Source organism: Carcharhinus amblyrhynchos, unplaced genomic scaffold, assembly GCF_965287045.1.
Source record: "Carcharhinus amblyrhynchos unplaced genomic scaffold, sCarAmb.v2.hapA scaffold_38, whole genome shotgun sequence".
In the NCBI taxonomy this organism is placed as follows: Eukaryota; Metazoa; Chordata; class Chondrichthyes; order Carcharhiniformes; family Carcharhinidae; genus Carcharhinus; species Carcharhinus amblyrhynchos.
In genome coordinates, this window is record NW_027649779.1 from 1,080,613 (window position 1) to 1,106,974 (window position 26,362).

At 45.4% G+C, this 26,362-nt stretch overlaps 1 protein-coding gene across 1 annotated transcript; it reads left to right on the top strand.

Moving 5' to 3' along the window:
• Positions 1-4,662: 4,662 nt before the first annotated feature.
• On the top strand, positions 4,663-15,156 carry LOC145362361 (putative G-protein coupled receptor 139). The gene is made up of 3 exons (XM_080218424.1): positions 4,663-4,762; positions 7,011-7,106; positions 14,258-15,156. The coding sequence occupies exons 1-3, from the start codon at positions 4,663-4,665 to the stop codon at positions 15,154-15,156; spliced, it is 1,095 nt and encodes a 364-aa protein (XP_080074550.1).
• Positions 15,157-26,362: the final 11,206 nt, after the last annotated feature.

Below are 26,362 nucleotides of genomic sequence, written 5' to 3' on the forward strand. Positions count from 1 at the left end.
ACGACTTTTTCAGTCAAACAGATATTTGATTGCTAAACCAGCTTAAAGTCCAGTAGTTTTATTTGTGATTGTGAACTTGTGGAGGGCTGCTCTTTCATCAGCTGTGATAATCTGGTTGTCTCATTGGGTTGGCTGTTCGCCTCAAGGGGCTTGTCGAAGGGCTGCCTGAGCCTCATTCGACTGATGTTTTTCTCTCCTTCTGCCGCATGACCAATGGGTCCATTTTGTTAGTGGGGCAGAAATTGGGCCCTCGACTGAGAACTTCGATTTCATCTGGTTGAAGGGTGTAGTCCGGCAAGTTGACAATGGACTTCACTGTATTGATACTGTTTTCCACTGTGGTACGGGGGAGGCTTGGTTTCTGCTGGTGGGAATGTCTAGTTTCTCAAGTTTCATCTTCTTGTTGTCCATGCAGATGGTGTAGTTTTGTTGTCTTGTCTGTTTGGTGGCCTGTACTTTCTGGTCTGCTGTGTCCTGAGCACAAGTTCAGAATAAGAACAAAGAAAAAGAACAAAATCAGCCCGGGAAACAGGCCCTTCGGCCCAACGAGCCCACACCGCCATCTCAACACCACCAGTCCACCTCTCTACCCACGACCCCTGTCTAATGTTTTATGGCCACCAAGATTGAGGGAAACTGATTTAGGGATGATTTATTTCTGCCAATCAGTCTAACAGCACATCTTTGGGGTGTGGGAGGAAACCGGAGCACCCGGAGAAAACCCACGCAAGCACAGGGAGAATATGCAAACTCCCACAGACACCGGCCCAAATCCATGTGTCTGCACAACAATCAGTGATAGTCACTGAGCTGTCGTCTTGCCCAGTATCTGGTCCAGTTTAGGCACACACGAACGACATGAAGCACTAGGCCAATCTCGAACAACCAAGAGCAGCCCCAGTACGACCCATCGCGTGTATGCCCCTCGTTGGACACGAGGTGGACCGATTTAAACCTGTGAATGAAAAGAGAAAATACATTATTATCATACTATACCCATTTACATTACCAGGGACGCCCCAATGCGAATGACCCTTATTTAAAAGGATCTGCTATATCCACCCATCTCCAACTCCGTCATGTGCCTGTCTAAGTTTCTCTTAAAGGACTCTAGCGTGTTTGCCTCCACCACCTTACTTGGCAGAGCATTCCATACACCCACTACCCTCTGTGTGAAAAACCTCCCTCTAATATCTGTGTTGTACCTCTCCCCCCTCACCTTAAGTCCGTGGCCCCTTGTCCTACGTGACTCTATTATAGGAAATAGCTTACCTCTGTTTACTCTATCTATACCCTTCATAATCTTATATAATAATCTATTAGATCCCACCTCAGTCGCCGTCTTTCAAGGGAAAAGAGCCCCAATTTCTTCAATCTTTCCTCATACCCCAATCCTTCCATACCAGGCAACATCCTGGTAAACCTCCTCTGCACTTAGAACGGAGTTGAGGAGGAACTTCTTCACTCAAAGGGTGGTGAATCTCTGGAATTCTCTGCCTGTTGAAGTGGTGGAGGCTGCCTCGCTAAATATTTTTAAGACGCGGGTTGATAGGTTTTTGATAGGCAAGGGGATTAAGGGTTATGGGGAGAGGGCGGGAATGTGGAACTGAGCCACGACAGATCAGCCAAGATCTTATTGAATGGCGGGGCAGGCTCGAGGGGCTAGATGGCCTACTCCTGCTCCTATTTCTTATGTTCTTATGTTCTCACTCTCTCCGGATTCTCCATGTCCTTCCGGTAGTAAGGCGACCAGAACTGGATGCAGTACTCCAAATGCGGCCTAACCAACGTTCTGTACAACTGCAACATGAGACTCCAGCTCTTATATTCTATACCCCTTCCTATAAAGGCTAACATACCATAGGCTTTCTTCACCACACTCTCCACTTGCACTGCCACCTTCAATATTGTCTCTATCTTTGTTTCCAGGCTGTGACATCCGCTGTAGAGTAATGTACAAGGTGGGTGAGGAGTGTGAGAGAGATGCAACAGCAACGTCTCTAGACATAATCTGTATTGTAGGCCGTGTTGACTGAGTTCGTGATCTGTATCCTTTTGGGACCTTGTTTGCTATCTTGCATTTTGTAGGAATATGATGTCTGTGTAGATGTGGGTGATATCGTTGAAGATCCTCTCCACTTTGAACCGATGGTTTGTGCTGTTGGTGATAGCCATGAAGTAGAGATGCCGGCATTGGACTGGAGTCATCACAGAAACAAGTCTCACAACACCAAGTTACAGTCCAACAGCTGTATCTGGTAGCACGAACTTTTGGAGCACTGCTCCTTCATCAGGTGAATGGAGAGTTCACAAACAGGGCCTATAGAGATCGACAGAATTGCAGGTAATCAAGTCTTTACAGTTACAGAAAATGCGAATGGAGGGTGAGATAATCACAGGTTAAAGAAGTATGCATTACCTCAAACCATGACAATTAGTAAAATTTTGCAAGCTCAGGCCAAATGTTGGGGTTTAAATGTAATGTGACATGAACCCAAGATCTGGGTTGAAACCATCCTCACACATGTGGAACTTGGCTATCGGTCTCTGCTCAGTGATTTGGTGTTGTCATGTGTCTTGAAAGCTGCCTTGGAGAACGCTGACCCAATGGTCAGAAGTTAATTGCCCCTGACTGCTGACCTGTTCTCTGACAGGAAGGGGACACTCCTGCCTGGTGATTGTCCTGCGGTATGTATTTATACAATGCCGTAGCGTCTGCATTGTTTCACCAATGTACCACACCTCGGGATATCCTTTCCTGCAGTGTATATGGTAGACCACGTAGGCCGAGTCACATGAGTATGTATCGTGTGCCTGCTGGATTGTGTCCTCATTTGTGATGGTGATATCCATGCCGATGATCCGGTACGTCCGACATAGGTTGTTGTGTGGTGTCGAGGCCGCTGTTCTCCTGAAGGCTAGGTCGGTGCTGCAACAATTGTCTGCTTGAGGTTGTGTGGTTGCCTGAAGGCAAGTGATAGGGGTATGGGGAGGCCTTGACCAGATGTTCGTCTTCATTGATGACATGTTGAAGGCTCCGAAGAAGATCTCATAGCTTTTCTGGTCCGTGAAAGTACTGGGTGATGAAGGATAATGTGTCGGTCATGTCCTGTGTTTAAATTCTGAGGAGGTCGCTGCAATGCTGATCGGAGAAAATGTCAGCAGTCAAGCCCGCTCAACTTCCGATCTTTGGGTCAGTGTCCTGCAAAGGTGGCCTTCAAGACACACAGCAATGCATAATCACCGGACAGAAACTGATAGCCAAGTTCTGCACGAGGACGGCCTCAACGTTGAGTTCTTGCTATACTGCATATCGTTCTCAGTATTTGGCCTGAGCTTGTGAAATCTTGTTAACAATCCTGCCTTGAGACAATTCATACATCTTTAACCTGTGAGTCATCCTCTCGACAATTGCATTTTCTGTGGCTCTAAAGACTTAATTACCTGTAAAGACTCGCATTCCAACTACTTACTTGCATTTGCATCTGAGTGTGTTTATAGTATATATATGCTGTGTTTGTTCGTCCAGGTCCCACTCACCTGAGGATGGAGCAACGCTCCAAAAGTTTGTGATTCCGAATAAACCTTTTGGACATTAACCAGGTGTTGTGAGATTTCTTATTGTCTCTTAGCATCATTCCCTTTGTCAAATAAAAAAAACTCCAGCCTTCCCTCTTATCACAAGACCATTTGTTCTTTCTTCCTCTCCCTCTGTCTTTTCCCTGACTCTGCACTGGTTAGAAAAAACCTAAATATCTGAATTCTTCCTAATAAAAGACCACCGAAATGAAACATGCACTCCATTTCCCTCAGTTTCACAAAATGTCCTGTTGTGAGATGGCATTTGTAATATGTGCAATGTCTTGTCTTTGGGTAAAGGTTGTTCAGTTTTCTCGTTCTGAACCACACCTGCCTTAATAACATAGGGAATATCATAGAATCCTTCAGTGAAGATGGAGGCGATTCTAGTCTGCACTGAACACAAACCAGCCCATGCCCTATCTCCATAACCCCACACATTTACCCTCGCTAATCCCCCTGACAATAAGGGGCAACTTTGCATGACCAATCCACCTAACCCGCACATCTCTGGAATTTGGGAGGAAATCGTAACAGCCGGGGGAAGCCCACCCAGACGCGGAAAGAACATGTCGTCTCTGAACAGATAGTGACCCAAGCCAGGAATCGAGCCCAGGTCCCTGGTGCTGTGAGACATCACACAAAACCACTGGTTAGGTAAGGTTAATAATGAAAGAAAACCCATTTTAAATAATAATAATACACCAGATGTGTCACCATTTTCCATAAGAAAGCAAACACAATGTGAATGATTATTTTTATTTTCATTCATTCATGGACGTGATGTCGTTGGCTGGGCCAGCATTTGTAGCTTGTGTCTAGTTACCGATCAACTCAATGGCTCGCTTAACCCTTTTACAGGATAATTATGAAATAAGTATAGTGATGAGGATTTGGAGTAATGTGTAGGCCAGAATAGGAAAGGGCGGCGGATTCCCCAGTCTATTCAACTTAACTTCATAACAAAAATTCCGCAGCACTGGAGAACAATAGACTGCAATGTTACAATTCTGGATCAGAATCTGAGAACAATAGGCTACAATGTTCCAATACTGGATAAAAACCTGAGAAGAATAGACAGCAATGCCTCAGATTCTGAGAGCAATAGACTGTAACGCTCCTTCGGTTCGAATTCCATCATCTGCTGTAGTGGGATTCGACCCAATGATCCACCAGACATTAGGTGAGTTTTTCAATTAATAGTCTAGTGATAATACCACTAGGCCATTTCCTCCCTAACTTATGTTGAGGTTATTGGAATATATCTTTGGTTTGGATGGAGACGAGGAGTTTAGTTTTTTTAGTAATGTCACAAGTCTGCTTATATTAACACTGTAATGAAGTTACTGTGGAAATCCACGTGTCTCCACACTCTGGCGCCTGTTCGGGCAAAACTGATGGCGAATTTAGCATGGCAAATGCACCCTAACGAGCAGGTCTTTTGGACTGTGGGAGGAAACGGGAGCGCCTGGAGGAAACCCATAACGACACAGGGGAGGACACACAAACTCCACACAGTGAACAAGGCCAGCACTCAAACTCTGGCCCCTGGCACTGTGAGGCAACAGTATTAACTACTGTGCCACCACAATGAAGTCGCTAGTGATTTTGCTCTCGATACTTCAAGTGGCAAGAACAATCCAGTTAATTGCAGGCCATGAGCCCTACATCAACGGTAGGAAAGTTATTGAAGAGGATTCTTCGAGAAGGATCTGTTCCCATTTGGAAGTAAGCTGACGTATTAGTGAGAGGCAACGTGGTTTTGTGAAGGGGAAATTGTGTCTCACTAGCTTGATCGAGTGTTTTCGAATAAGATGATTAATGAGGCTAAGGTAGTGGATGTTATTTACATGGACTTGAGTAAGGCCTTTAACAAGATCCCTCTTAGCAGACTAATGCAGAACATGAAATCGCGTGGGATCAGAGGTGAGCTGGCAAGGTTGATACAAAACTGGCTCGGTCAAAGAAGACAGAGTGTAGCAGTGGGAGGTTGTTTTTGTTCTGAATGATGGTTTTGACAAGTGGCACTCCTCAGGGATCAGAGCTGGGAACTTTGCTCTTTGCAACATTGTGTATGACAGAAAGGTTGCAAGTTTGCGGATGATACAAAAGTTGGTGGATTTGCAGATGACGGTTAGGACCATAAGAGGATACAACAAGATCAGGATTGATTGGAGACTTGGGAGAAGAGGTGGAAAAACGTAATTTGACCTCACTGGAATGACGGAGGTTGAGGGGTGACCTGATAGAAGTCTACACGATTATGAGAGGGGTGGACAGAGTGGATAGTCAGAAGCTTTTTTTTTCCCAGAGTGGAAGAGTCATTTACTCGGTGGCACAGGTTCAAGGTGCGATGGTCAAGGTTTAAAGGAGATTACGAGGCAGATTTTTTTTACAAAAATGGTTGTGGGTGCCTGTAACTCATTGCCGGGGGAAGTAGTGGAAGCGGATACGGTAGTGACTGTTAACAGGCGTCTTGACAACAACATCATGGGAACGGAGGAATATGGACCCTAGAAGGGGAAAGATTTTACTTCAGTCGACGCAGCATGGTCAGTGCAGGCTTCGAGGGCCAAACGGGCCTGTTTCTGTGCTGTAATTTTCTTTGTTCTTACTCTAAAGCCTGAAAAAAAGATGAATGATTTTAGCGCTTAATAAATCAAGTCACGAATTTATTGGAGCCGATGAATGGCAAAAAGTTCAATGATGTATATTATCCTTACGGTAATATTTGCGGGCATATCCTGATATAATATAAATGAGTTTATGTTAATGCTAAAGTAAATTATCTCGAAACCAATAATATTTGTGCATTGAGAGGTGCGTTCAGGTCTCCACACTTAAACCTTTACATTGATCTTAAAAGGAAACATATACTATGATCATTCCAATGCGGGTAGGATGGTCTGTCGGAGACTCGGTTCAGACTCGTTGGGCCATATGGCCTCCTTCTGCACAGTCATGTCTGCCTCTCCATTATTTCCAACTTCCCATACTTCCCTGAACTTCAACGCCGCATCTAGGCTGTAAATTCTCTTCTTTGCGTGTAAAAAGTGTTGGATTGAACAGGGTGAGGTGAAGCTGTTTGTTTAGTGACTGTAATTGATGTGAGTCTGCATGGATCTGATTAGTGTGCCTGGAGGGATTTCCCCCTTCTAATAATAAGGGACTCCGTTCAGTGTGTTGTCCCATTGAGTCAGCGGGAGCGACAACTCCAACACTAACAGCGATCAGCGGCTGTGGAGAGAGAGGGAGCGAGAGGAGAGATCAGAATCTGGGAGCAATGGCCCAGAATGTTCCAACAGTGGATCAGAATCTGGGGACAATGACCCAGAGTATTCCAACAATGGATCAGAATCTGGGAACAATGGATTGGAAGCTTCCAGTCATCGACAACAGTTTATACTATTGGATTTCTATATTTACCTTAGATGATTGGAGGATGCCATCAGCTTATCGGATTGAAAGTCTACTGAAGGTGATTCAGTACGTTTACTATCCCATCTTGGCGATTGTTGGAGTTCCGGGTAAGTCCCTGTCTGGAATTGTACCAGTCCGACTGCCACTGGAATCGGAGCAGGCAAGGGTCAGAGCATGGGAAGGTCTGTTGAACACGGGTAGGATTTTGCAGTTTTCGGAAAAGTGAGGCTGTAAATTTCTGTCCCCAGTTCCTAATTCTAGAAAGGCTGTTTAACTGTATTGATTTCCTTGTCATTTACTGTACTGGGTTTGCTGCTCTTGTTGTTTCTGTTGAATCACTATATCCTGTTATTAATTCTTTCAGCCGCTGACAATTGTCTCAGGGCCTATGGGCTAGGGTGTCTTCTGTGTGCTGTGACTATCCATAGACATGTGACCTAACAATAATCCTTTGTGAGAAAAATATAAAGCAGAATCGTTTTTTACCATCTACATGTAACGCCAGCTCACTGCCAATTGCCCACCCAGTCACCATGCTGCAGAATGCATTTTATTGATCATGTTTGCACAGCAGGATCTCAAGTGAAAACATGTTTCGTATTGAAATTCATTCATCAATGTCACAAGTATGCAAACATTAACACTGCAATGAAGTTGCTATAAAAAGCCCCGAGTTGCCACACTCCGGCCCCTGTTCAGGTACACTGAGGGAGAATTTAGCCCGGCCAATGCATCAAACCAGCACAACTTTCAGATCTTGGGAGGAAACCGGAGCACCTGGAGGAACCACACGCAGACACAGAGAGAACGAGTAGACTCTGCACACACAGTAGGCAAGCCTGAAATTGAACCAGGGAGCCTAGTGCTATGAGGCAACAACACTGTCCCCTGTACCACCACAAACTTTCCTGGAGTCACAGAAACGCAAATATACATGTATTAATAGAAACATTTACTGATAGAAGCAATCAGATTTAGACACTTACTCCCACTCACACACAAATTCAGAAGCCAAAATTGTAGTAAGCCTCCGGAATAACACACACTTAGGAGCACTCATCAGGTACTCTGGTGCTCACACACAACACGCCCACACATACACACACACACACACACACACACACATACACACAGACACATGCATAGGAATCATGGTGTTAATGGCTGAGCTGTCGTCGAAAAACATGAGTCGGTGTTACAGGGTTGACTGTAGTGTCAGAGAGATGGGGTTTTGGACCGGTTGTGGATGTAGTGAACCGTAGTGGATCCAGGAAATCTGGGAAGCCGGAACTGATTCATGCCATGACTAACCTTTTCATGCATTTCATAATATTGGATGTCGGAGTAACAGGATGAGAGTCATTAGGCAGCTTGCTTGGCTTTTCCTTTGCTACTGGCCTTTGTTTGAGTTTTTACCTGGTGCATATATTGACAACATTCCTGCCAAGGGAGGACTCATGGAGATGTAAATCTAATAGAGATTCTGTGCTTCAGGGCATCAGGATCTCCCTCTGCCAACTGTTAGTATTGTCCAGAGGAAAGGGTCAAACCAACACTGTTTGGTACCAGCTCTGTTGCGGGAGTTGTCAGTGAGCTGTCTGAGAGACAACAGATTACCACCTACAGGACTCCACTCCAAATAGAACATAGAACATAGAACACTACAGCACAAACAGGCCCTTCGGCCCACGAGTTGCGCCGATCACGTCAACACCTATCTGTAACCCCCAATCCCATAAAACCCCATATACTCATCCAGAAATCTTTTAAAAGACCCCAGCGAGTTCGCCTCCACCACCACTGACGGCAGCCGATTCCACTCACTCACCACCCTCTGAGTGAAAAACTTACCCCTAACATCACTTCTGTACTTTCCTCCCCGCACCTTAAATCTGTGTCCTCTCGTAGCGACCATTTCAACCCGGGGAAATAGCCTCTGAGAATCCACCCTATCCATTCCTCTCAACATTTTATAAACCTCTATCAGGTCGCCTCACAACCTTCGTCTCTCCAGGGAAAAGAGACCCAGCTCCCTCAACCTCACTTCATAAGGCATGCCTCCCAGTCGAGGCAACATCCTTGTAAATCTCCTCTGTACCCTTTCAATAGCTTCTACGTCTTTCCTATAGTGAGGCGACCACAACTGCGCACAGTACTCTAAATGAGGCCTGACAAGGGTCTTATAAAGTTGCAGCATTACCTCCCGACTCCTAAACTCAATCCCTCGATTAATGAAGGCCAGTACACCATACGCCTTCTTGACCAACTCTTCCACCTGCGAGGCCGATTGAAGAGTCCTGTGGACCCGGACCCCAAGATCCTTCTGCTCTTCAACACTACTAAGACTCCTGCCCTTGATAGTGTACTCGTCCATCCCGTTGGTTCTGCCAAAATGGACGACTACGCATTTATCCGCGTTGAAGTCCATCTGCCACTTCTCCGCCCAGTCCTGCATCTTATTTATGTCCTGCTGCAACTTTTGACATCCTTCCAGACCATCCACAACATCACCGACCTTCGTGTCATCAGCGAACTTACTTACCCATCCCTCCACTTCCTCATCCAGGTCATTTATGAAAATGACAAACAGCAAGGGTCCTAGAACAGATCCCTGGGGCACTCCACTGGTGACTGACCTCCATTCAGAAAAAGACCCATCCACAACCACTCTCTGCCTTCTGCAGGCAAGCCAGTTCTGGATCCACAAGGCCAAAGGCCCTTGGATCCCATGCCCTCTCACCTTCTCAAGAAGTCTTGCATGGGGGACCTTATCAAACGCCTTGCTGAAGTCCATGTACACCACGTCCACGGCACTTCCTTTGTCAATGTGTTCAGTCACATTATCGAAGAACTCAACTAGGCTTGTAAGGCACGACCTGCCCTTGACAAATCCATGCTGACTATTCCTGATCATGTCAAACCTCTCCAAATGCTCGTAAATCTTGTCCCTCAGAAGCCTCTCCATCAGCTTACCAACCACTGAGGTCAGACTCACCGGTCGGTAATTTCTCGGGCTATCTATTAATTATATATTAATGACTTGGAAGAGGGGGTAGGTGGTGTGATCAGCAAATTTGCTGATGACACCAAGATGGTTGGATTGGCGTGTACTGAGGAGCAGTGCCTGGCAATGCAACAGGACATAGACAGGCTGGTAGATTGGGCAGATAGATGGCAAATGGAATTTAATCCGGAGAAATGCGAGGTGATGCACTTTGGCCGGAATAATGTGGAGGGGAGTTATACGATAAAAGGTAGAACTATCCGGAGTATAGATACGCAGAGAGACCTGGGGGTGCAAGTGCATAAGTCCCTGAAGGTGTCGGTACAGGTGCAGAATGTGATGAGGAAAGCGTATGGTATGTTAGCCTTCATAGGAAGAGGTATAGAATATAAGAGTAGGAGTCTGATGTTGCAGTTGTATAGAACGTTGGTTAGGCCTCACTTGGAGTACTGCGTCCAGTTCTGGTCGCCGTACTACCGGAAGGATGTAGAGATCCTGGAGAGAGTGCAGAGGAGATTTACCAGGATGTTGCCTGGTATGGAAGGGCTGTCTTACGAGGAAAGATTGGATGAACTTGGGCTGTTTTCCCTTGAGAGACGTCGGCTGAGGGGGGATCTAATAGAGGTTTATAAGATTATGAAGGGGATAGATAGAGTAAATGGTGGTAAGCTTTTTCCGCTACAAGAAATGGATAGAACGAGGGGTCACGGGCTTAGGGTGAGGGGGGCTAGGTATAAGACAAATATTAGAGGGCAGTTTTTCACGCAAAGGGTAGTGGGGGTGTGGAATGCACTGCCGAGTAAGGTGGTGGAAGCAGGCACGCTAGGGTTGTTTAAGAGTCACTTAGACAGCCATATGAGCGGGCTACATATAGGGGGATATAGTAGGCCTTACTGAACATTGTAGGCTTGGGAATACGTTTTGCCTCAGGAATGTTAGTCTTAGCCTGTTTAATAATGAATTTTTTTGTCTCCACAGGCATTTAAGTCCAGCAAGGGGCATGCAGGCGGCAGGTTGTAGTGGGCTGCTCTTGGATGTTGCTTCGGGAGTTGCCTATTGCTTCATGTCGTTAGTGTGCTTAAACTGGACCATCTCGAGGGCAACATGCCAGCTCAGAGACTATCTCTGTTGCTGTGCGGACACATGGATTTGGGCCTGTGTCTGTGGGAGTTTGCACGTTCTCCCCGTGGTTGCGTGGGTTTCCTCCGGGTGCTCCGGTTTCCTCCCACATCCCCCAAAGATGTGCTTTTAGGCTGATTGATTGGGTACTAAAATTGTCCCTAAATTGGACCTCCCTGATCCTCGCACGTTAGGCGTAGACTAAAATCATGAATAGGTCACTGAGATAGTAGGACGGCGGCGCGGGCTCGTTGGGCCGAAGGGCCTGTTTCCCGTGCTGTGTTGTTCTTTGTTCTTTGTTCTTTGTCTTTATCTCTGTTCCCTTTCTTGAAAATAGGGACTACATCCGCAATCCTCCAATAAGAACATAAGAACATAAGAAATAGGAGCAGGAGTAGGCCATCTGGCCCTTCGAGCCTGCCCCGCCATTCAATAAGATCATGGCTGATCTGTCGTGGCTGATCTGTCGTGGCTCAGTTCCACTTTCCCGCCCTCTCCCCATAACCCTTAATCCCCTCTCTTATCAAAAACCCATCAACCCGCTTCTTAAAAATATTTAGCGAGGCAGCCTCCACCACTTCAACGGGCAGAGAATTCCAGAGATTCACCACCCTTTGAGTGAAGAAGTTCCTCCTCAACTCCGTTCTGAACCGCCCCCCCTTTATCTTGAGGCTGTGCCCCCTAGTCCTACTGTCTTTTTTGAGCGGGAAGAGTCTTTCCGCCTCTATCCTATCCATCCCATTCATCATCTTATACGTCTCAATGAGATCTCCCCTCATTCTTCTAAACTCTAACGAGTACAAGCCTAGTTTATTCAGCCTCTCCTCATAGCTCAACCCCCTCAACTCCGGTATCAGCCTAGTAAACCTCCTCTGCACTCCCTCCAAGGCCAAAATATCCTTGCGCAGGTGCGGCGCCCAAAACTGCACACAGTACTCCAGCTGCGGCCTCACCAATGCCCTATACAGCTGCAGCAAGACCTCCCTACTTTTATATTCAATCCCCCTCGCTATGAAGGCCAGCATCCCATTCGCCTTCCTGACCACCTGCTGCACCTGCAGGCTGGGTTTTCCAGAACCTCTCCCGTCTCCATTGACGACGCAAAGATCATCGCCAGGGGCTCTGCAATCACTTCCCTCGCCTCCCACAGTATCCTGGGGTATATCCCATCTGGTCCCGGTGACTTATCTATCTTGATAGAATTCAAAAGTTCTAACACATCCTGCACCTTAATATCCACAAACTCAATGTTTTCCATCTGCTGCAAATCCGTAGCAAAATCTCCCAGATCAGCTTCCACCGTGAATACTGAGGCAAAGTACTCATTAAGCACCTCTGCCATTTCTTCTGGTTCCACACAGACCTTTCCCCCTTCACCTTTTATAGGTCCTATCCCTTCTCTTCTCATCCTTTTACCTTTCACATATTTATAGAAGGCCTTGGGATTCTCCTTAATCTTTCCCGCCAAGGTCTTCTCATGACCCCTTCTGGCTCTCCTAATTTCCCTTTTAAGCTCCTTTCTACAGTCCTTATACTCTTCAAAATCCTTAACCTCTCCTAGTTCCCTGAACCTTTTGTACACCTTCCCTTTCCTCCTGACTAGGATCAACACAGCCTTCGTGCACCACAGTTCCCGCGACCTACCAAAACCCCCTTGTCTCATCGGAACGTTGTCATGCATAGCTCCAGACAAACATTCCTTGAATATCCGCCACCTTCCTTCGGTACTTTTCCCTAAGAACGCCTCCTTCCAGTTTATTTGTCCAAGTAACTTCCTGACTTCTTCGTATCTCCCCTTACTCCAGACAAACACCTTCCTAGCCTGCCTGATCCTATCTCGTTCCAATGCAATTGTGAAGGAGATAGAATTATGGTCACCATTCCCAAGATGCTATCCTACCGAGAGATCCATCACCTGCCCTGGTTCATTCGCCAGTACCAGGTCAAGTACAGCCTCTCCCCTCGTAGGCTTATCCACATACTGTGTCAGGAAACCTTCCTGAACACACCTAACAAACTCCTCCCCATCCAAACCCCTTACCCTAGGGATATTCCAGTCGATGTTTGGGAAATTGAAGTCTTCCATCACGACAACTCTGTTATTAATACATCTCTCCAGAATCTGTTTCCCTATCTGCACTTCAACTTCCCTGTCACTATTGGGCGGCCTATAGAATACACCCAGCAAAGTTTTCGACCCTTTGCTGTTCGTAACTTCCACCCACAGAGACTCTGTAGATAGTCCGTCCACGGCATCCTCTTTCTCTGCAGCCATGACACTGTCCCTGATCAACAGTGCCACTCCACCACCTCTTCTACCATCCTCCCTGTCCTTCCTGAAGCATCTGAAACCTGGCACCTGAAGTACCCAGTCCTGTCCCTGAGACATCCAAGTCTCCGTAATGGCCACCACATCACATTCCCAAGCAGCAATCCACGCCCTAAACTCATCTACCTTATTCACTACACTCCCTGCATTAAAATATATACACTTCAGCCCCTCAGTCTGGGCATTTCCCTTCTCCACCCCCTGTCTAACCTCCCTCCCATACTGCCTGCGGTCCTCCCCTACCTGGGAGCGAACCTCCTCTGTCCCAGTTTCCCCATCGCAATTCCCTCCCCCCATCCTTTCTAGTTTAAAGTCCCCCCGGTAGCCTTAGCCAGTCTTTCCGCCAAGATATTAGTCCCCCTGACATCTTCTGTTAGAGTTCCTCATCCTTCTTACCCTCCAAATCCTTCACAGGCAGAGGGGATATTTACCTGTAGCTGAGTGAGGGATACTGTTGAGGACTCCCTGGAAAGCTCTCGCCCAAATGTTAACTTTGTGTCTCTGCCAAGGAGCAGTACGGTGGCATAGTGGTTAGTACTGCTGTCTCACAGCATCAGGAACCTGGGTTCAGTTCCAGTTTTGGGTCATTGTCTGTGTTGAGTTTATACATTCTCTCTGTGTCTGTACAGGTTTACTCCAGATGCTCTACTTTCCCCTCACATTCCAAAAGACGTGCTGGCTTAAAAAAATGTATTCCAATTGGTCTGATAATGTACTTTTAATAAAAAAAAAACCATCGTAAGTCTAAATGGTAATTCCTTCCATTGAATCATATGTAATTTTATTCTGTATTTCCTTCCTGACAGTGAACATAATCACAATTGTGACGTTGACGAGCAGAAACTGTGGTCTGTCCAAATGTGTCACTCGTTACCTGGTGGCCATGTCAGCGGGGGATCTGCTGGTCATTATCCTCGACCTGATATTGAGACACATTCCCATTGTTTATTGGGAACACTTTTATTTCCTGCTGTCGTTCCCCGTGTGTAACATCCACGCTGCCCTGCTTTATGCAGCCACTGACTGTTCTGTCTGGTTCACCGTCACTTTCACCTTTGATCGATTTGTGGCCATTTGCTGCTCCAAGCTGAGAAGTAAATATTGCACTGAGAAATCGGCGGCTGTGGTTCTGGGAACAGTGACAGTGCTGAGCTGTTTAAAGAATGTTTTCTGGTATTTTATGTTATTAAATACATATCGGCTGGGGAACTTCCCCTGGTTTTGTGATTTCACAGGCGATACCATAGATTCTCTGGCCTGGGGAACAATCGAATTGCTCCATTACATTCTAAACCCGTGTGTCCCATTCGTCCTGATTCTGCTGCTGAATGCTCTCACCGTCAGACACATTTTAGTGAGCAGCAGAGCCCGCAGGAGACTCCGGGCTCACCGCAGCAGTGAGAATCCCAGAGACCCAGAGTTGGAGAGTCGAAGGAAATCCATCATTTTCCTATTTGTTATCTCAGCCAATTTCATTATCTTATGGTCAACATTCATGGTTTATTCAGTATGGAATCGCATGTATGATTTGGGGTTGAATTTTAGATTAGACTTTTATGTTATGGAATTGGGCTTCATGCTGCAACTCACAAGTTGCTGTACAAATACTGCTATTTATGCTGTGACACAAACTCAGTTCAGGCAGCAGCTAAAAAATCTACTGAAATATCCCCTTACTGCAATTTTTCAACTCAATACAGCCTGAGAGGAAATGACAACAACAAGACCTCTGATTCTTCCTATTGGGCATTCAAACTGTAAATCACCAAACAGCCTCACAGAGATAGAAAGGGTGACAGATAGATAGAGTGGCAATGTTGGCAACATTGAGATTATTAGACAGAGAGTGGCAGAGAGAGGGAAAGACACAAAGACTTGGAGAGCAAAGAATTTGAAAGAGTTTCTAACAGGTACAGGAAAATAAACAGGGAGACAGAGAGATAGAAGAGAAACAAAGACAGAGCCTCACAGAATGTGAAAGACAGAAATAGTGAGGAAAATGGCGAGAGAGATAAACAGGGAATGAGAAAGACAGAAATTATGAGGAAAATGGCGAAAGAGATATACAGGGAATGAGAAAGGGAGCTAGAGGAAGACAGATTGGAGTTTGTAATACGAGAGGGAGACAAGGGGGCGGGCGGGGGGGGGGGGGAACGGGAGACAAAAAGTGATGCAGAAGGAAATAGCCAGAGACAGATAGAAACAGAGATATCGAGACACAGAGCAGGAGTGAATGGGAAAGAGTGGGACTGGAAAAGCACAATGGACAAAGCAAGAGCAAAAGTCAGAGTGAGGTGGGTGGGGGGGGGGGGGCAGAGAGACAAATAAATTAAAGAGGGATAGGGAGTGGGAGTAGGAGAGTCACACTGAGGGGGGGGGGGGTGCAGGAGAGATAGAGGGAGAGTGGGGGAGAGGCGGAGAGACAGCAAAAGATAGAGTGAAACATCGAGAGAGACAGAGGCACAGAGAGACATAGAGAAAGAGTGACAGAGAGAGAGCCACAAGAAACATAGAAAGAGGTAGAGAGGTATATCTAAGGACTTCAACGATAACCATCAAGTGGAGCTTTGGAATATGAGCTCCCTGATTGAGGCAGTTCATGCTGTCCAATCCGGGAGCCCTGCAGACATGCATAGCATGGTGTATCTGGGTTACCGGAATTCAGGATGTGTACACTCAGGTGTGGATGTGATGGACTGTAGGTTTTATCACTTGAGCATTAATGCAAGAACTCAGCTAATGTTCTGGGCACATGGATTCTGATCACGTCACCGCAGATGGTGGAACTTGAGTAAATATATCTGGAGTTTAGAATTCGTTAGTGACCATAAAAACATTGTCTATTTTCAGAAAGACCCATCTGGTTTATCTATGTCATGATGTGGATATGCCGGCGTTGGACTGGGGTAAACACAGTAAAAAGTCTGACAACGCCAAATTTATGTCCAACCAATTTATTTGATAATAAATTCTCTAGCTTTCGAGGTTACCCTCTTTGTCAGGTGAATGTTCGTCACCAGAACTCTCCATTCACCTGATAAAGAGGGTAACCTCGAAAGCTAGTGAATTTACTACCAAATAAATTGGTTAGACTTAAACCTGGTGTTGTCAGACTTTTTACTGTGTTTATCAATGTCCCAGGGAAGGGCCACAGCAATGTGGTTGACACTTCATTGCCCTCTGAACATGGGCAACTAGGCATCAGATTTGCAAAGGAAGATGCCTTGAGTTGGTGACAATTAACAGACACTGGTCATATCCCCAGTGGAAGAGACGGCAATCATGAACTTTTTCAAAACACTCCCAGTGGCAGCCAATAATATTTGGCTTTGGATACAAAATTACCCAGTCCTGAATAAACTGAAGCAGTGAGTGCTTATGAGGGAAACCAAAAGGCCGTTACAGCCTGAATTGTACCCATGTTGGAGTGGCAGAGGACAGCTGACTGTGGAAGATGGCACACGCCGATGGGGTTCAAGAGTGTCATCCTGAGCCAAGGTTCACCATCTCATCCTCGCGGTACTCGTGGCCACCCAGGAGTGACAAACTGAATAACCTCCAAATTGCCACGTCTGTGGCCACGTATGAATACAGGTCGTGGGTCAGTGTTGGCAATGTCAACAAGGGACGAATGTCACCAGTCACTACTCTTCACACTTGGGAATGGCTGGAACGGCCGTAGGCGTGGCTGCACATGGACAGTGCCGGACCGTTCATGGGGTCTATGTTCCTGATAATGGTAGATGCTGATTCACAATGGATGGCCATACAGAGGGTGAGTTCATCAAACACAAGGACAAGAGTGGAGAAGCCTCACTCCTCTTTCTTGACACCCGGGATCCCGCAGCTGTTGTTTTCTGAAAATGGTCCACCCTTCATGAGCCAGGAATTTGTGCATTGCATGAAGTTGAACAGAATTTGACACGTTAGGACAGTGTCCATATTCCCCATCATCCAACGGCCTGGCAGAAAGAGCGGCACAAACAGTAAAAACAGGTTCAAAAAACTATCCCACAGCCTCTTTTGACACCAAACTATCAAGATTCAGCTTCAGATACAGGACAACACCCCCCCCCACCCCCTCCCAATCACCAGTCCCCTCCCCTCTTCAACAAATGGAATAGCCCAAGCAGAGTTGCTCATGATCACTCTTCCCAAAGTTAACTCTGATCCTCCGAGGGCGGGAGCTGACACCCAGTGCCGTTTCCATCAACTGGGACAGGCCCTTAAAGGCAGTTGTTAGGCGATTAGTTAAGAATCATGGCAACGGATACGCTGGTTATGAGGCACGTTCAGGTCAGGAACAGGGCCAGATTCCTATCAAGTCCGCTTGGGAGATACCATCGATGGGAATGTTTCAAACATCTACAATCCATAAGAACATAAGAAATAGAAGCAGGGGTAGACCATCTAGCCCCTCGAGCCTGCCCCGCAATTCAATAAGATCATGGCTGAGCTGTCGTGTCTCAGTTCCACATTCCCGCCCTCTCCCCATAACCCTTAATCCCCTTGCCTATCAAAAACCCATCAACCCGCATCTTAAATATATTTAGCGAGGCAGCCTCCACCACTTCAACGGGCAGGGAATTCCAGAGATTCACCACCCTTTGAGTGAAGAAGTTCCTCCTCAACTCTGTTCTAAACCGCCCCCCAGTTTGTCTTGAGGCTGTTCCATCTAGTCCTACTGTCCTTTCTGCGCGGGAAGAGCCTCTCCACCTCTATCCTATCCATCCCATTCATCATCTTATACTTCTCAATGTGATCTCCCCTCATTCTTCTAAACCATGAAACCCCAAGACATGCAGGGAAAATCAATTCCCGGCACACCCGGAACTTTGGAAAGAATTCCAGATACTCCGGCTCCTGCTCTTCATCTCCACCAGTAAGAAACTCGGAGTCTGAAATGGACACAGCGGGTTTAGCCTCTCGGCCACATTGTCTCCCGATAAAGGTAACTCGGGCCACAACACTCATGGTGGAAGAGGCGAGCTCCGGTCTGCTGAACCCCACTCACTTCCGAGGCTGAGCTGGAGGAACCAGACCCAGCATTGAAATTTCAAAGAAAGGCTTCCAAGCCGGTCAGCCCTCGGCGGTTACTCCCCCTAGAGGGGGAGGGGTGTAATAACTTAAAATTGATTAATGATTTGGGCATGACCAAGTATGAACTTCGGAACTGAGGCCTGTGAAATCTGCCTATTGAGGGATCTCCACAGACTGTAAGTTGCAGAGAGTGAAACGCTGAGAGTTGGGGTAAGTGTGGGAGTTTAGGGAAGTGGGTGGAGAGGTGTTGCTGTGTCTTGTGTCCCTTACTACCCGGTCCATACTGCCATGTCCAGTTGGGTAGGTGTCTATCAGGTATTGCAGTTCAGAAAGTGACGTGGGACCAACAGAAGCAGCTGATTGTTAAGTAAGTCTTTGAAAGGAAAACTGAGGAAATTTTCTGAGTAGCTCCTACTGATGCCATAACTTCAGGAAGGATTCCTCATGTTGTTAATGTTCTAGGTACAAATCACTGCAGCTGATGGAACCTGAATTAAATAAAAAATGTCTGGAAATAAAAATCTACTGATGACCATAAAACCATATTTGATTGTCGAAAGGACCAATTTCTTTCACTAATGTCCTTTAGGGAAGGAAATCTACCAGGGAGAGGGGAATAAAGCAAAGGTGAATTCGCTGAAGTGGAACTAGAGAACAGGGCCAGTAAAACTCAGAGAAAGAGCAGAAATAGTGTGGCTCCTAATTAAAGCGGGTCCGGCAGGCTGAACTGCATTTGTTTCAATACAAAAAGTGTAACAGGTCAGGCTGATGGACTTGGAGCTGAGATTCGTTCTTGGAACTGTGATGTTGCTGCTATTACAGAGACTTGGTTAAGGAAAGGAGAGGAATGACAGCTTATCGTACAAGGATACAAATGATTCAAGCAGGATAGAGAGTGATGTAACAGGGGAAGGACATTTTCAAGACTGGTAAGGAGAATATTGCAGCAGTACTGCAGGAGGACTGCACCCAATGTACTTTGCATGGCTTATACAACGAGGCAGTATGGGTAGAGTGCAGGAATAGGAAGGGTGTACTGACAAGATTCGGCATTTTCTATTGGCCTCCCAACAACCTGCGGCAGATTGAGAAAGAGATATGAATGAGAATTTGGCAAGATGGAAAAGTAACAGGGTTATTGTGGTGGGAGAGTTAATTTCCTCAAAATTGACGGGGATTCATTTTGTGCTGAGTGTGTGGATGGGGCAGAGTTTGTAAGGAGCATCCAGGAGGGCTTCCCGAAACATTTTGTGGGTAATCCAACTAGGGAAGCGGCTGAACTGGACCTGGAAATAAGGAATCAGCCTGGACAGGTGGTCGACATTTCAGCGGGGGAGCAGTTGGGGAACAGAGAGCACAACTCAGTAAGTGTTAAGGTACGGACAGAGAAAGGTAAGTGTAATACTCAAGTGAAGACACTAAACTGGGGGATGACTAATTATAACAATATTAGGCAGAAACTTAAGAATATAGATTGGGGCAAATATTTGAGGGCAAATCAACATCTGGCACATGGGAGGCTTTCAAGTGCAAGTTGATAGGAATTCCGGACTGGCGCATTCCAATGAGAATGAAGGGTAGGTATGGCAAATTTCGGGAACATTGTAAAACGAGAGAAATTATGAGCCTCGTCAACGTGAAAAAAAAAAGATTTTTTCTAACCTAGGAAGACACAAAACAATTATGAAATACAAGGAAAGTAAAACAAAAGTTAAGCAAAGAATAAAGAGGGCGAAGAGGGGTCACGAGAATTATTTGGCCGCAGGATGGAAGAAAATCCGAAGGCGTTTTACACATATATAAAGGGCAAACGTTTAGCCAGGGAGAGGGTTGGCACACCCGAGGACAGGTGAGGGATTCTATGCACGGAGCCAGGGAAATGACAAGGTATTGAATACTTTACATCAGTATTCACTAAAGAGAAGTACTTCGTGCATGATGAGTCTGGGAAAGGATGCACAGATAGTTTGAGTCATGTTGAGATCAAAAAGGAGGAGATGTCGGGGTTCTTGAGAAACGTTAAGGTAGTCAAGGCCCCAGGGCCTGATGTGATATACCGCAGAATACTGAGAGAGGCCAGGAGGAAATTGCTGGGGCCTTGAAAGAAATCTTTGTATCATCACTGGCTATAGTGGAATTACGAGGATTGGAGAATAGCTGATTTTTGTTTAGGAAGAATAGCAGCCATAATCCAGGTAAGCACAGGCCAGTGAGCCTTACGTCAGTGGTCAGGAAATTATTAAAGAAAATTCTTCGAGACAGGATTTAATCCCACTTGGAAATAAGTGGATGTATTAGTGAGAGGTAACTTTTTTTTGAAGGCCAGATCGTGTGCCAATAACGTGATCGAGTTTTTTCGAGGAAGTGACGAAGATGATTGATGAGGACAGAGCAGTGGATATTATCTACATGGACACCAGTAAACACTCTGACAAGGTCCCTCATGGCAGACTGGTACAGAAGGTGCAGTAAAATGAGACCAGAGGTGACCTGGCTAGGTGGATGGAGAACTGGCTCGGTCATAGAAAACAGAGCGTAGCTGTGCAAGTGTGTGTTTCTGAATGCTATGTTGTGACTCAGGTATCAGTTCTGGTACCTTTGCTGTTTGTCATATATATATAAATGAATTGAAGGAAATTGGGGAATCAGCTTGGAGATAATCGGCACATTGGGGGAAAGATTGGAAAGCAGAGGATGGTGATTTACGGTAAATGGTGACAGGTCAAAAAGAACTAATTGGTTGAGTGGACGAGTAATTTGCATATTTAATTTATTGCAGAGAAAAGTTACATGATCAGTTTTGTTCAAAAGAATGTGAAGAGAAAAATGGAAATGATGAAAACGCTATGGAAGTGAATATAGACGCCCGAGGGGCTTGAGTGAATATGTGTATAAATCATTCATGATGCAAGACAGGTTGAGACAGCTGCAAACAAAAAAAAAGTGAATAGTTTTTGTCTATTGGGGAAAAGAATACAGAAGCAAGGAAGTTGTGCTAAATTTGTAGAAAACACTTGGAAAATCGTCAACCGAAAAATTCCGTCCAATTTTCGGCACCGAACTCAGGCAGAATGTAAAGTCAATAGGCTGGGTGTAACGGAAAACACGAGGATAAGTCCAGAGATCAGAAACTTCGGGGACGAAAATATTTTGGAGAGGTTCGGACTAATTTCCTTGACAGGAAGTTGCTGATGTGACTTTAACGAGGTATTCAAAATCCTGAGGGGTCTTGATAGAGTAGATAGAGAGAAACTGTTCATTGGCAGAGGGATCTTGACACAGAGGGCGCGGGTTGAATTCAATTGGTGGAAGAAACGTGGAGGCATCAGGAAAAACATTTTCAGACAGTGAGTGATCCAGATCTGGAATGTGCTGTTTGAGAGTGTGGTGCAGGCAGCGCCAATTAATGGTTTCAAAATGGGATTGGATAATTGTCTGAAAATGAACAAAATGCTAGACTGTGGGGTACAGAGTGTTATTGGATGAATTGCTCCTTTCGAGGGCCAACACACACATGACGCTTCAAAATGGCTTTCTTCTCTGCTGTAAGTACTTTATCAATGTTGAAAGGGTGACAGTGACAGAGTGGTAATATCTCTGTGAGGGTAGGCCAATTTCTCAAGATAAATATTCAAGTCCAACTACAACAGGCTTCAAAATGCAATTACAATTTTGAATGTAAAGGTCATTTCCGTGATTGCGGCCATGACCTGAAATATATCAGATTCTCTAATGCCCTGCAGAAAAGAAAACTTTCCATCATTTCCCAGTTTAGCCCAGAGGTGACTCTAGGCGCACACGTGCTTGGCTATTACGTGCCTTTTATGATGGTCTAGAAAACAAGTAAATTGAATGTATTAGCGATTGCCAATATATGCTGGCCTTACCAGCTGGATATACAGCCCATGAAAGAATGAGAAACAGCAACTGAAATCAGCATTTCACAACACCTGCAATAGCAAAGCTACTCCAGCAGATGGCGGTGAAACTGCAATTTTTGGGACGACACAACAAAGAACATCGTCTCAGTTATTTCTCTAATAGACTCAGTCTTTGTCCATCCTAAACGTGACCCAGTTTATATGACACGAAATCATATTTCTGATTATATGACAATAATCTCAGTTGATTCTGTACTCAGCAAAATCCCAGTTGTTTGAGTATGGCATGTCTCTGTTTATATGAGAAAATGCCACGTTGGTTAGAGAGTGTTAGATACTGTATACACCCGCTCAGTAATGACTGAACTGGACCCAGTCTGCATTTATATTAGTACAGGTGCTATATTGATATCTGGTGTATTCGGCCCTATCTCAATATTACTGCACGAAACCAGTCTCTCGATCATATTGCAACAGATAGCATTAGTTGGATTCGCCATGCAAAATTGCCCGTTATTTTCCCTCAGAATATGTGGAATAGCCATGGTAAATGTGTGGGGCTAACGGGGATATGGCAGAGGGGAGGACCTGGGGTGGGATGCAGACTCGGTGGGCCAGATGGCCTTTCTTCTGAACTGTAGGAATTTTATGGTTTTATGTCTAACAAATACCATAAACATTTGCGTGCTGACTTATTTTAAATATTCTATTTTCTAATAACCCCCTTTGGAGAAATGATCTCTTTTAGCAATTCCCCTTCAGTTTTCCCAGTGATAACCTTCAGCCCATCACTGCCTTCCATGAGTGCATGAAAACACCAAACAGTTTATCTGTTTCAACTGAAGAACGTTTAATATGTAATTATTTACTGACAACCCTTCTGTTGTGTGCTCTTGCATATAAAATTATTGCAGCCTCACTATTTTGTCCCCGGTGATGACTTATCTGTCTTCAGAGATCTGTTGGAAAATGGATAAGTCACGTCTCGAATGACGGGGAGATTATGAAAATTGTTCTTCTCAGTGTCTCATTAAACTTCCTGATATAGGACTCAATTGTCAGACTGGAACCTGAGAATTAGAATTAGAATTAGAACATTACAATGTGAATGACTGGCTCCAGTGTATCACTGACAGAGACAGCTGGGCCCGGAGTCAGACTGGAACCTGAGAATTAGAACATTACAATGTGAATGACTGGCCCCAGTGTATCACTGACAGAGACAGCTGGGCCCGGAGTCAGACTGGGACCTGAGAATTAGAACATTACAATGTGAATGACTGGCCCCAGTGTATCACTGACAGAGACAGCTGGGCCCGGAGGCAGACTGGAACCTGAGAATTAGAACATTACAATGTGAATGACTGGCCCCAGTGTATCACTGACAGAGACAGCTGGGCCCGGAGTCAGACTGGAATCTGAGAATTAGAACATTACGATGTGAATGACCGGCCCCAGTGTATCACTGACAGAGACAGCTGGGCCCGGAGTCAGACTGGGACCTGAGAATTAGAACATTACACTGTGAATGACTGGCCCCAGTGTATCACTGACAGAGACAGCTGGGCCCGGAGTCAGACTGGGACCTGAGAATTAGAACATTACAATGTGAATGACTGGCCCCAGTGTATCACTGACAGAGACAGCTGGGCCCGGAGTCAGACTGGAATCTGAGAATTAGAACATTACAATGTGAATGACCGGCCCCAGTGTATCACTGACAGAGACAGCTGGGTCCGGAGTCAGACTGGAACCTGAAAATTAGAACATTACACTGTGAATGACTGGCCCCAGTGTATCACTGACAGAGACAGCTGGGCCCGGAGTCAGACTGGGACCTGAGAATTAGAACATTACAATGTGAATGACTGGCCCCAGTGTATCACTGACAGAGACAGCTGGGCCCGGAGTCAGACTGGAACCTGATATAAGGAAGGAATCATTTCTGGGGCCTGAGGGCAGGTTTCTTTGTCATGAGGAGTGAGGCAGGGATTTGTGTGGCAAACACGGATTGGAAACCGTACCACAACCTCAGGAGTGACTGACTCCACCTGACTGAGGCTTGTATTCACAAGGTGGAACAGTCATGGCGGACTCCATACATTTCTATTATCTGAGGCACCGATGGCGAATCTGTCAGAGGAACAGAAAACAATCTCTTCCTTCTCATTTTTACAAGCTGTTTCACATTTACAGACAGAATTAGCACACGGGAAGTCTGAAACGACTAAGTATGAAACGCTCATCGGAGGGAGAAAAACAGTGCAATAAATGTTAAGGATTATTGTGTTTTTTCTAAAAAAAAAAGTTCGATCCGATGCTAATCTGTTCAAAGTGATGTTTTGTAAATAGAATGGACTTTCGGAATGGTTCCTGGCAATTACACACAGACACACAAAAACACACACAGACACACAAACACACAACACACACACAAACACATGCACGCACACACACATACAAACACACACACACGCAGACACATATACAAACACACAACACACACACACACACAAACACACACACACACAAACACATACACGCGCACGCACACACAAACACACACACACACACAACACACACACACACACACGTACTGTCAAAAGATAAGATTAGCACAAGACGACAGTTGTATAAATATTCCATTTTATTCCGTTTTAATGAAGGACAGGGAGAGACACAAAAAGGATCCTGGGACACTGATATAGATGAACCTTAAAATGCTCCCATTCTCGAGAATCCTTCAAAAGTTCATCCCATGAAGGATATATCGAATTTATTTTCCAAAGTTTCTGTGAAATCTAATTCCATCACCCTTCCAAGCTGTTCATTCCAGTTCATCACAACTCTTGTGTAAAAGTAAACACTTCTCTTTCTGTCTCGCCGCTCAACAAAATAAATTTGTGCCCATTGGTTGCTGACCGTCCCCCCAGTTGAAAGATTCTCTCTTTAATTTACCCAATCACAACTTCATGATTATGATCACTAATAAATGTGTTGAAAAGACTGGGAAGGAGATAGAGACAGCGGGAGAGTTAGGAGAAAGCAAACCGGGGCGGCTGACAGATAAAAGCTGAGGAACAAAAATAAATAGCAGATGGAGAGAAAATGATCAAACAATGAAAGATAACAGCTATCATTCCCTCCCTTCACAGATCCCGGGGGAGTTCAGTGACTAATCCACTGACCATCCAGTTATGTCCAGGAATGGAAACTTTAACCAGATCACACCAGGCTCATTTGTAAATGTCACCGCAATGTGACCTGTCTGACTTTGCCCTGACTCTGTGGGCAGATATAAGCCGCACTGACAGATGTTCTCACCAGATTGTGGTCTCTGGATTTATTTTCTGCTCGGAAGTGAGATATGCGGTTTGGAACCGGCAGCAGAGAAACAGGAAGTTGTGTTACCTGAGAATGAAACAACCGGGGCCAGTTTGGTGTTATCACCGTGAACAGTCTTCCTGCCTGTCAGGGTGAACTCACTCTGAAAGCATCAAGAACAGTCACACAGATTGCTGCCGGTCTCAGCATTACAGTCACCCCCATTCCCATATTAATGATTCAAGAAAATGGCCATATTTGGTGTTTAAACAGATTAATTGAAGGGAAGATAGACTGAGGGTTACCATTGAGGGAAAAGAGGGAAAATTAAAGCAACTTTTTTTTTCCGCAGAGACATTCCGATATAGAAAGTTTAATTGTGCTAGGTGTTGTGTGCGAGAAATAGAGGAGAGAGGTTAATTGAGTGAAATGGTTAAGTTCCTACAATGAATTTTCCTCTGCTGAGATTTTTGTGCTTTATCTTTTCAGTCACAAGGTGCCTTAAGGGAAAAAAAAGAAATAATCTCGGAGTCAGATCCATCTCCTGAGAACCTGGGTGAGTTATGGAGACTGAGAGAGAGAAGAGAGGTTATCTGATTTAGGTTCAGTCTGAGACAGAGAAAGAGAGAAGTTCAGTGAATCATTTGAAAGATGCATTGCCTTGGC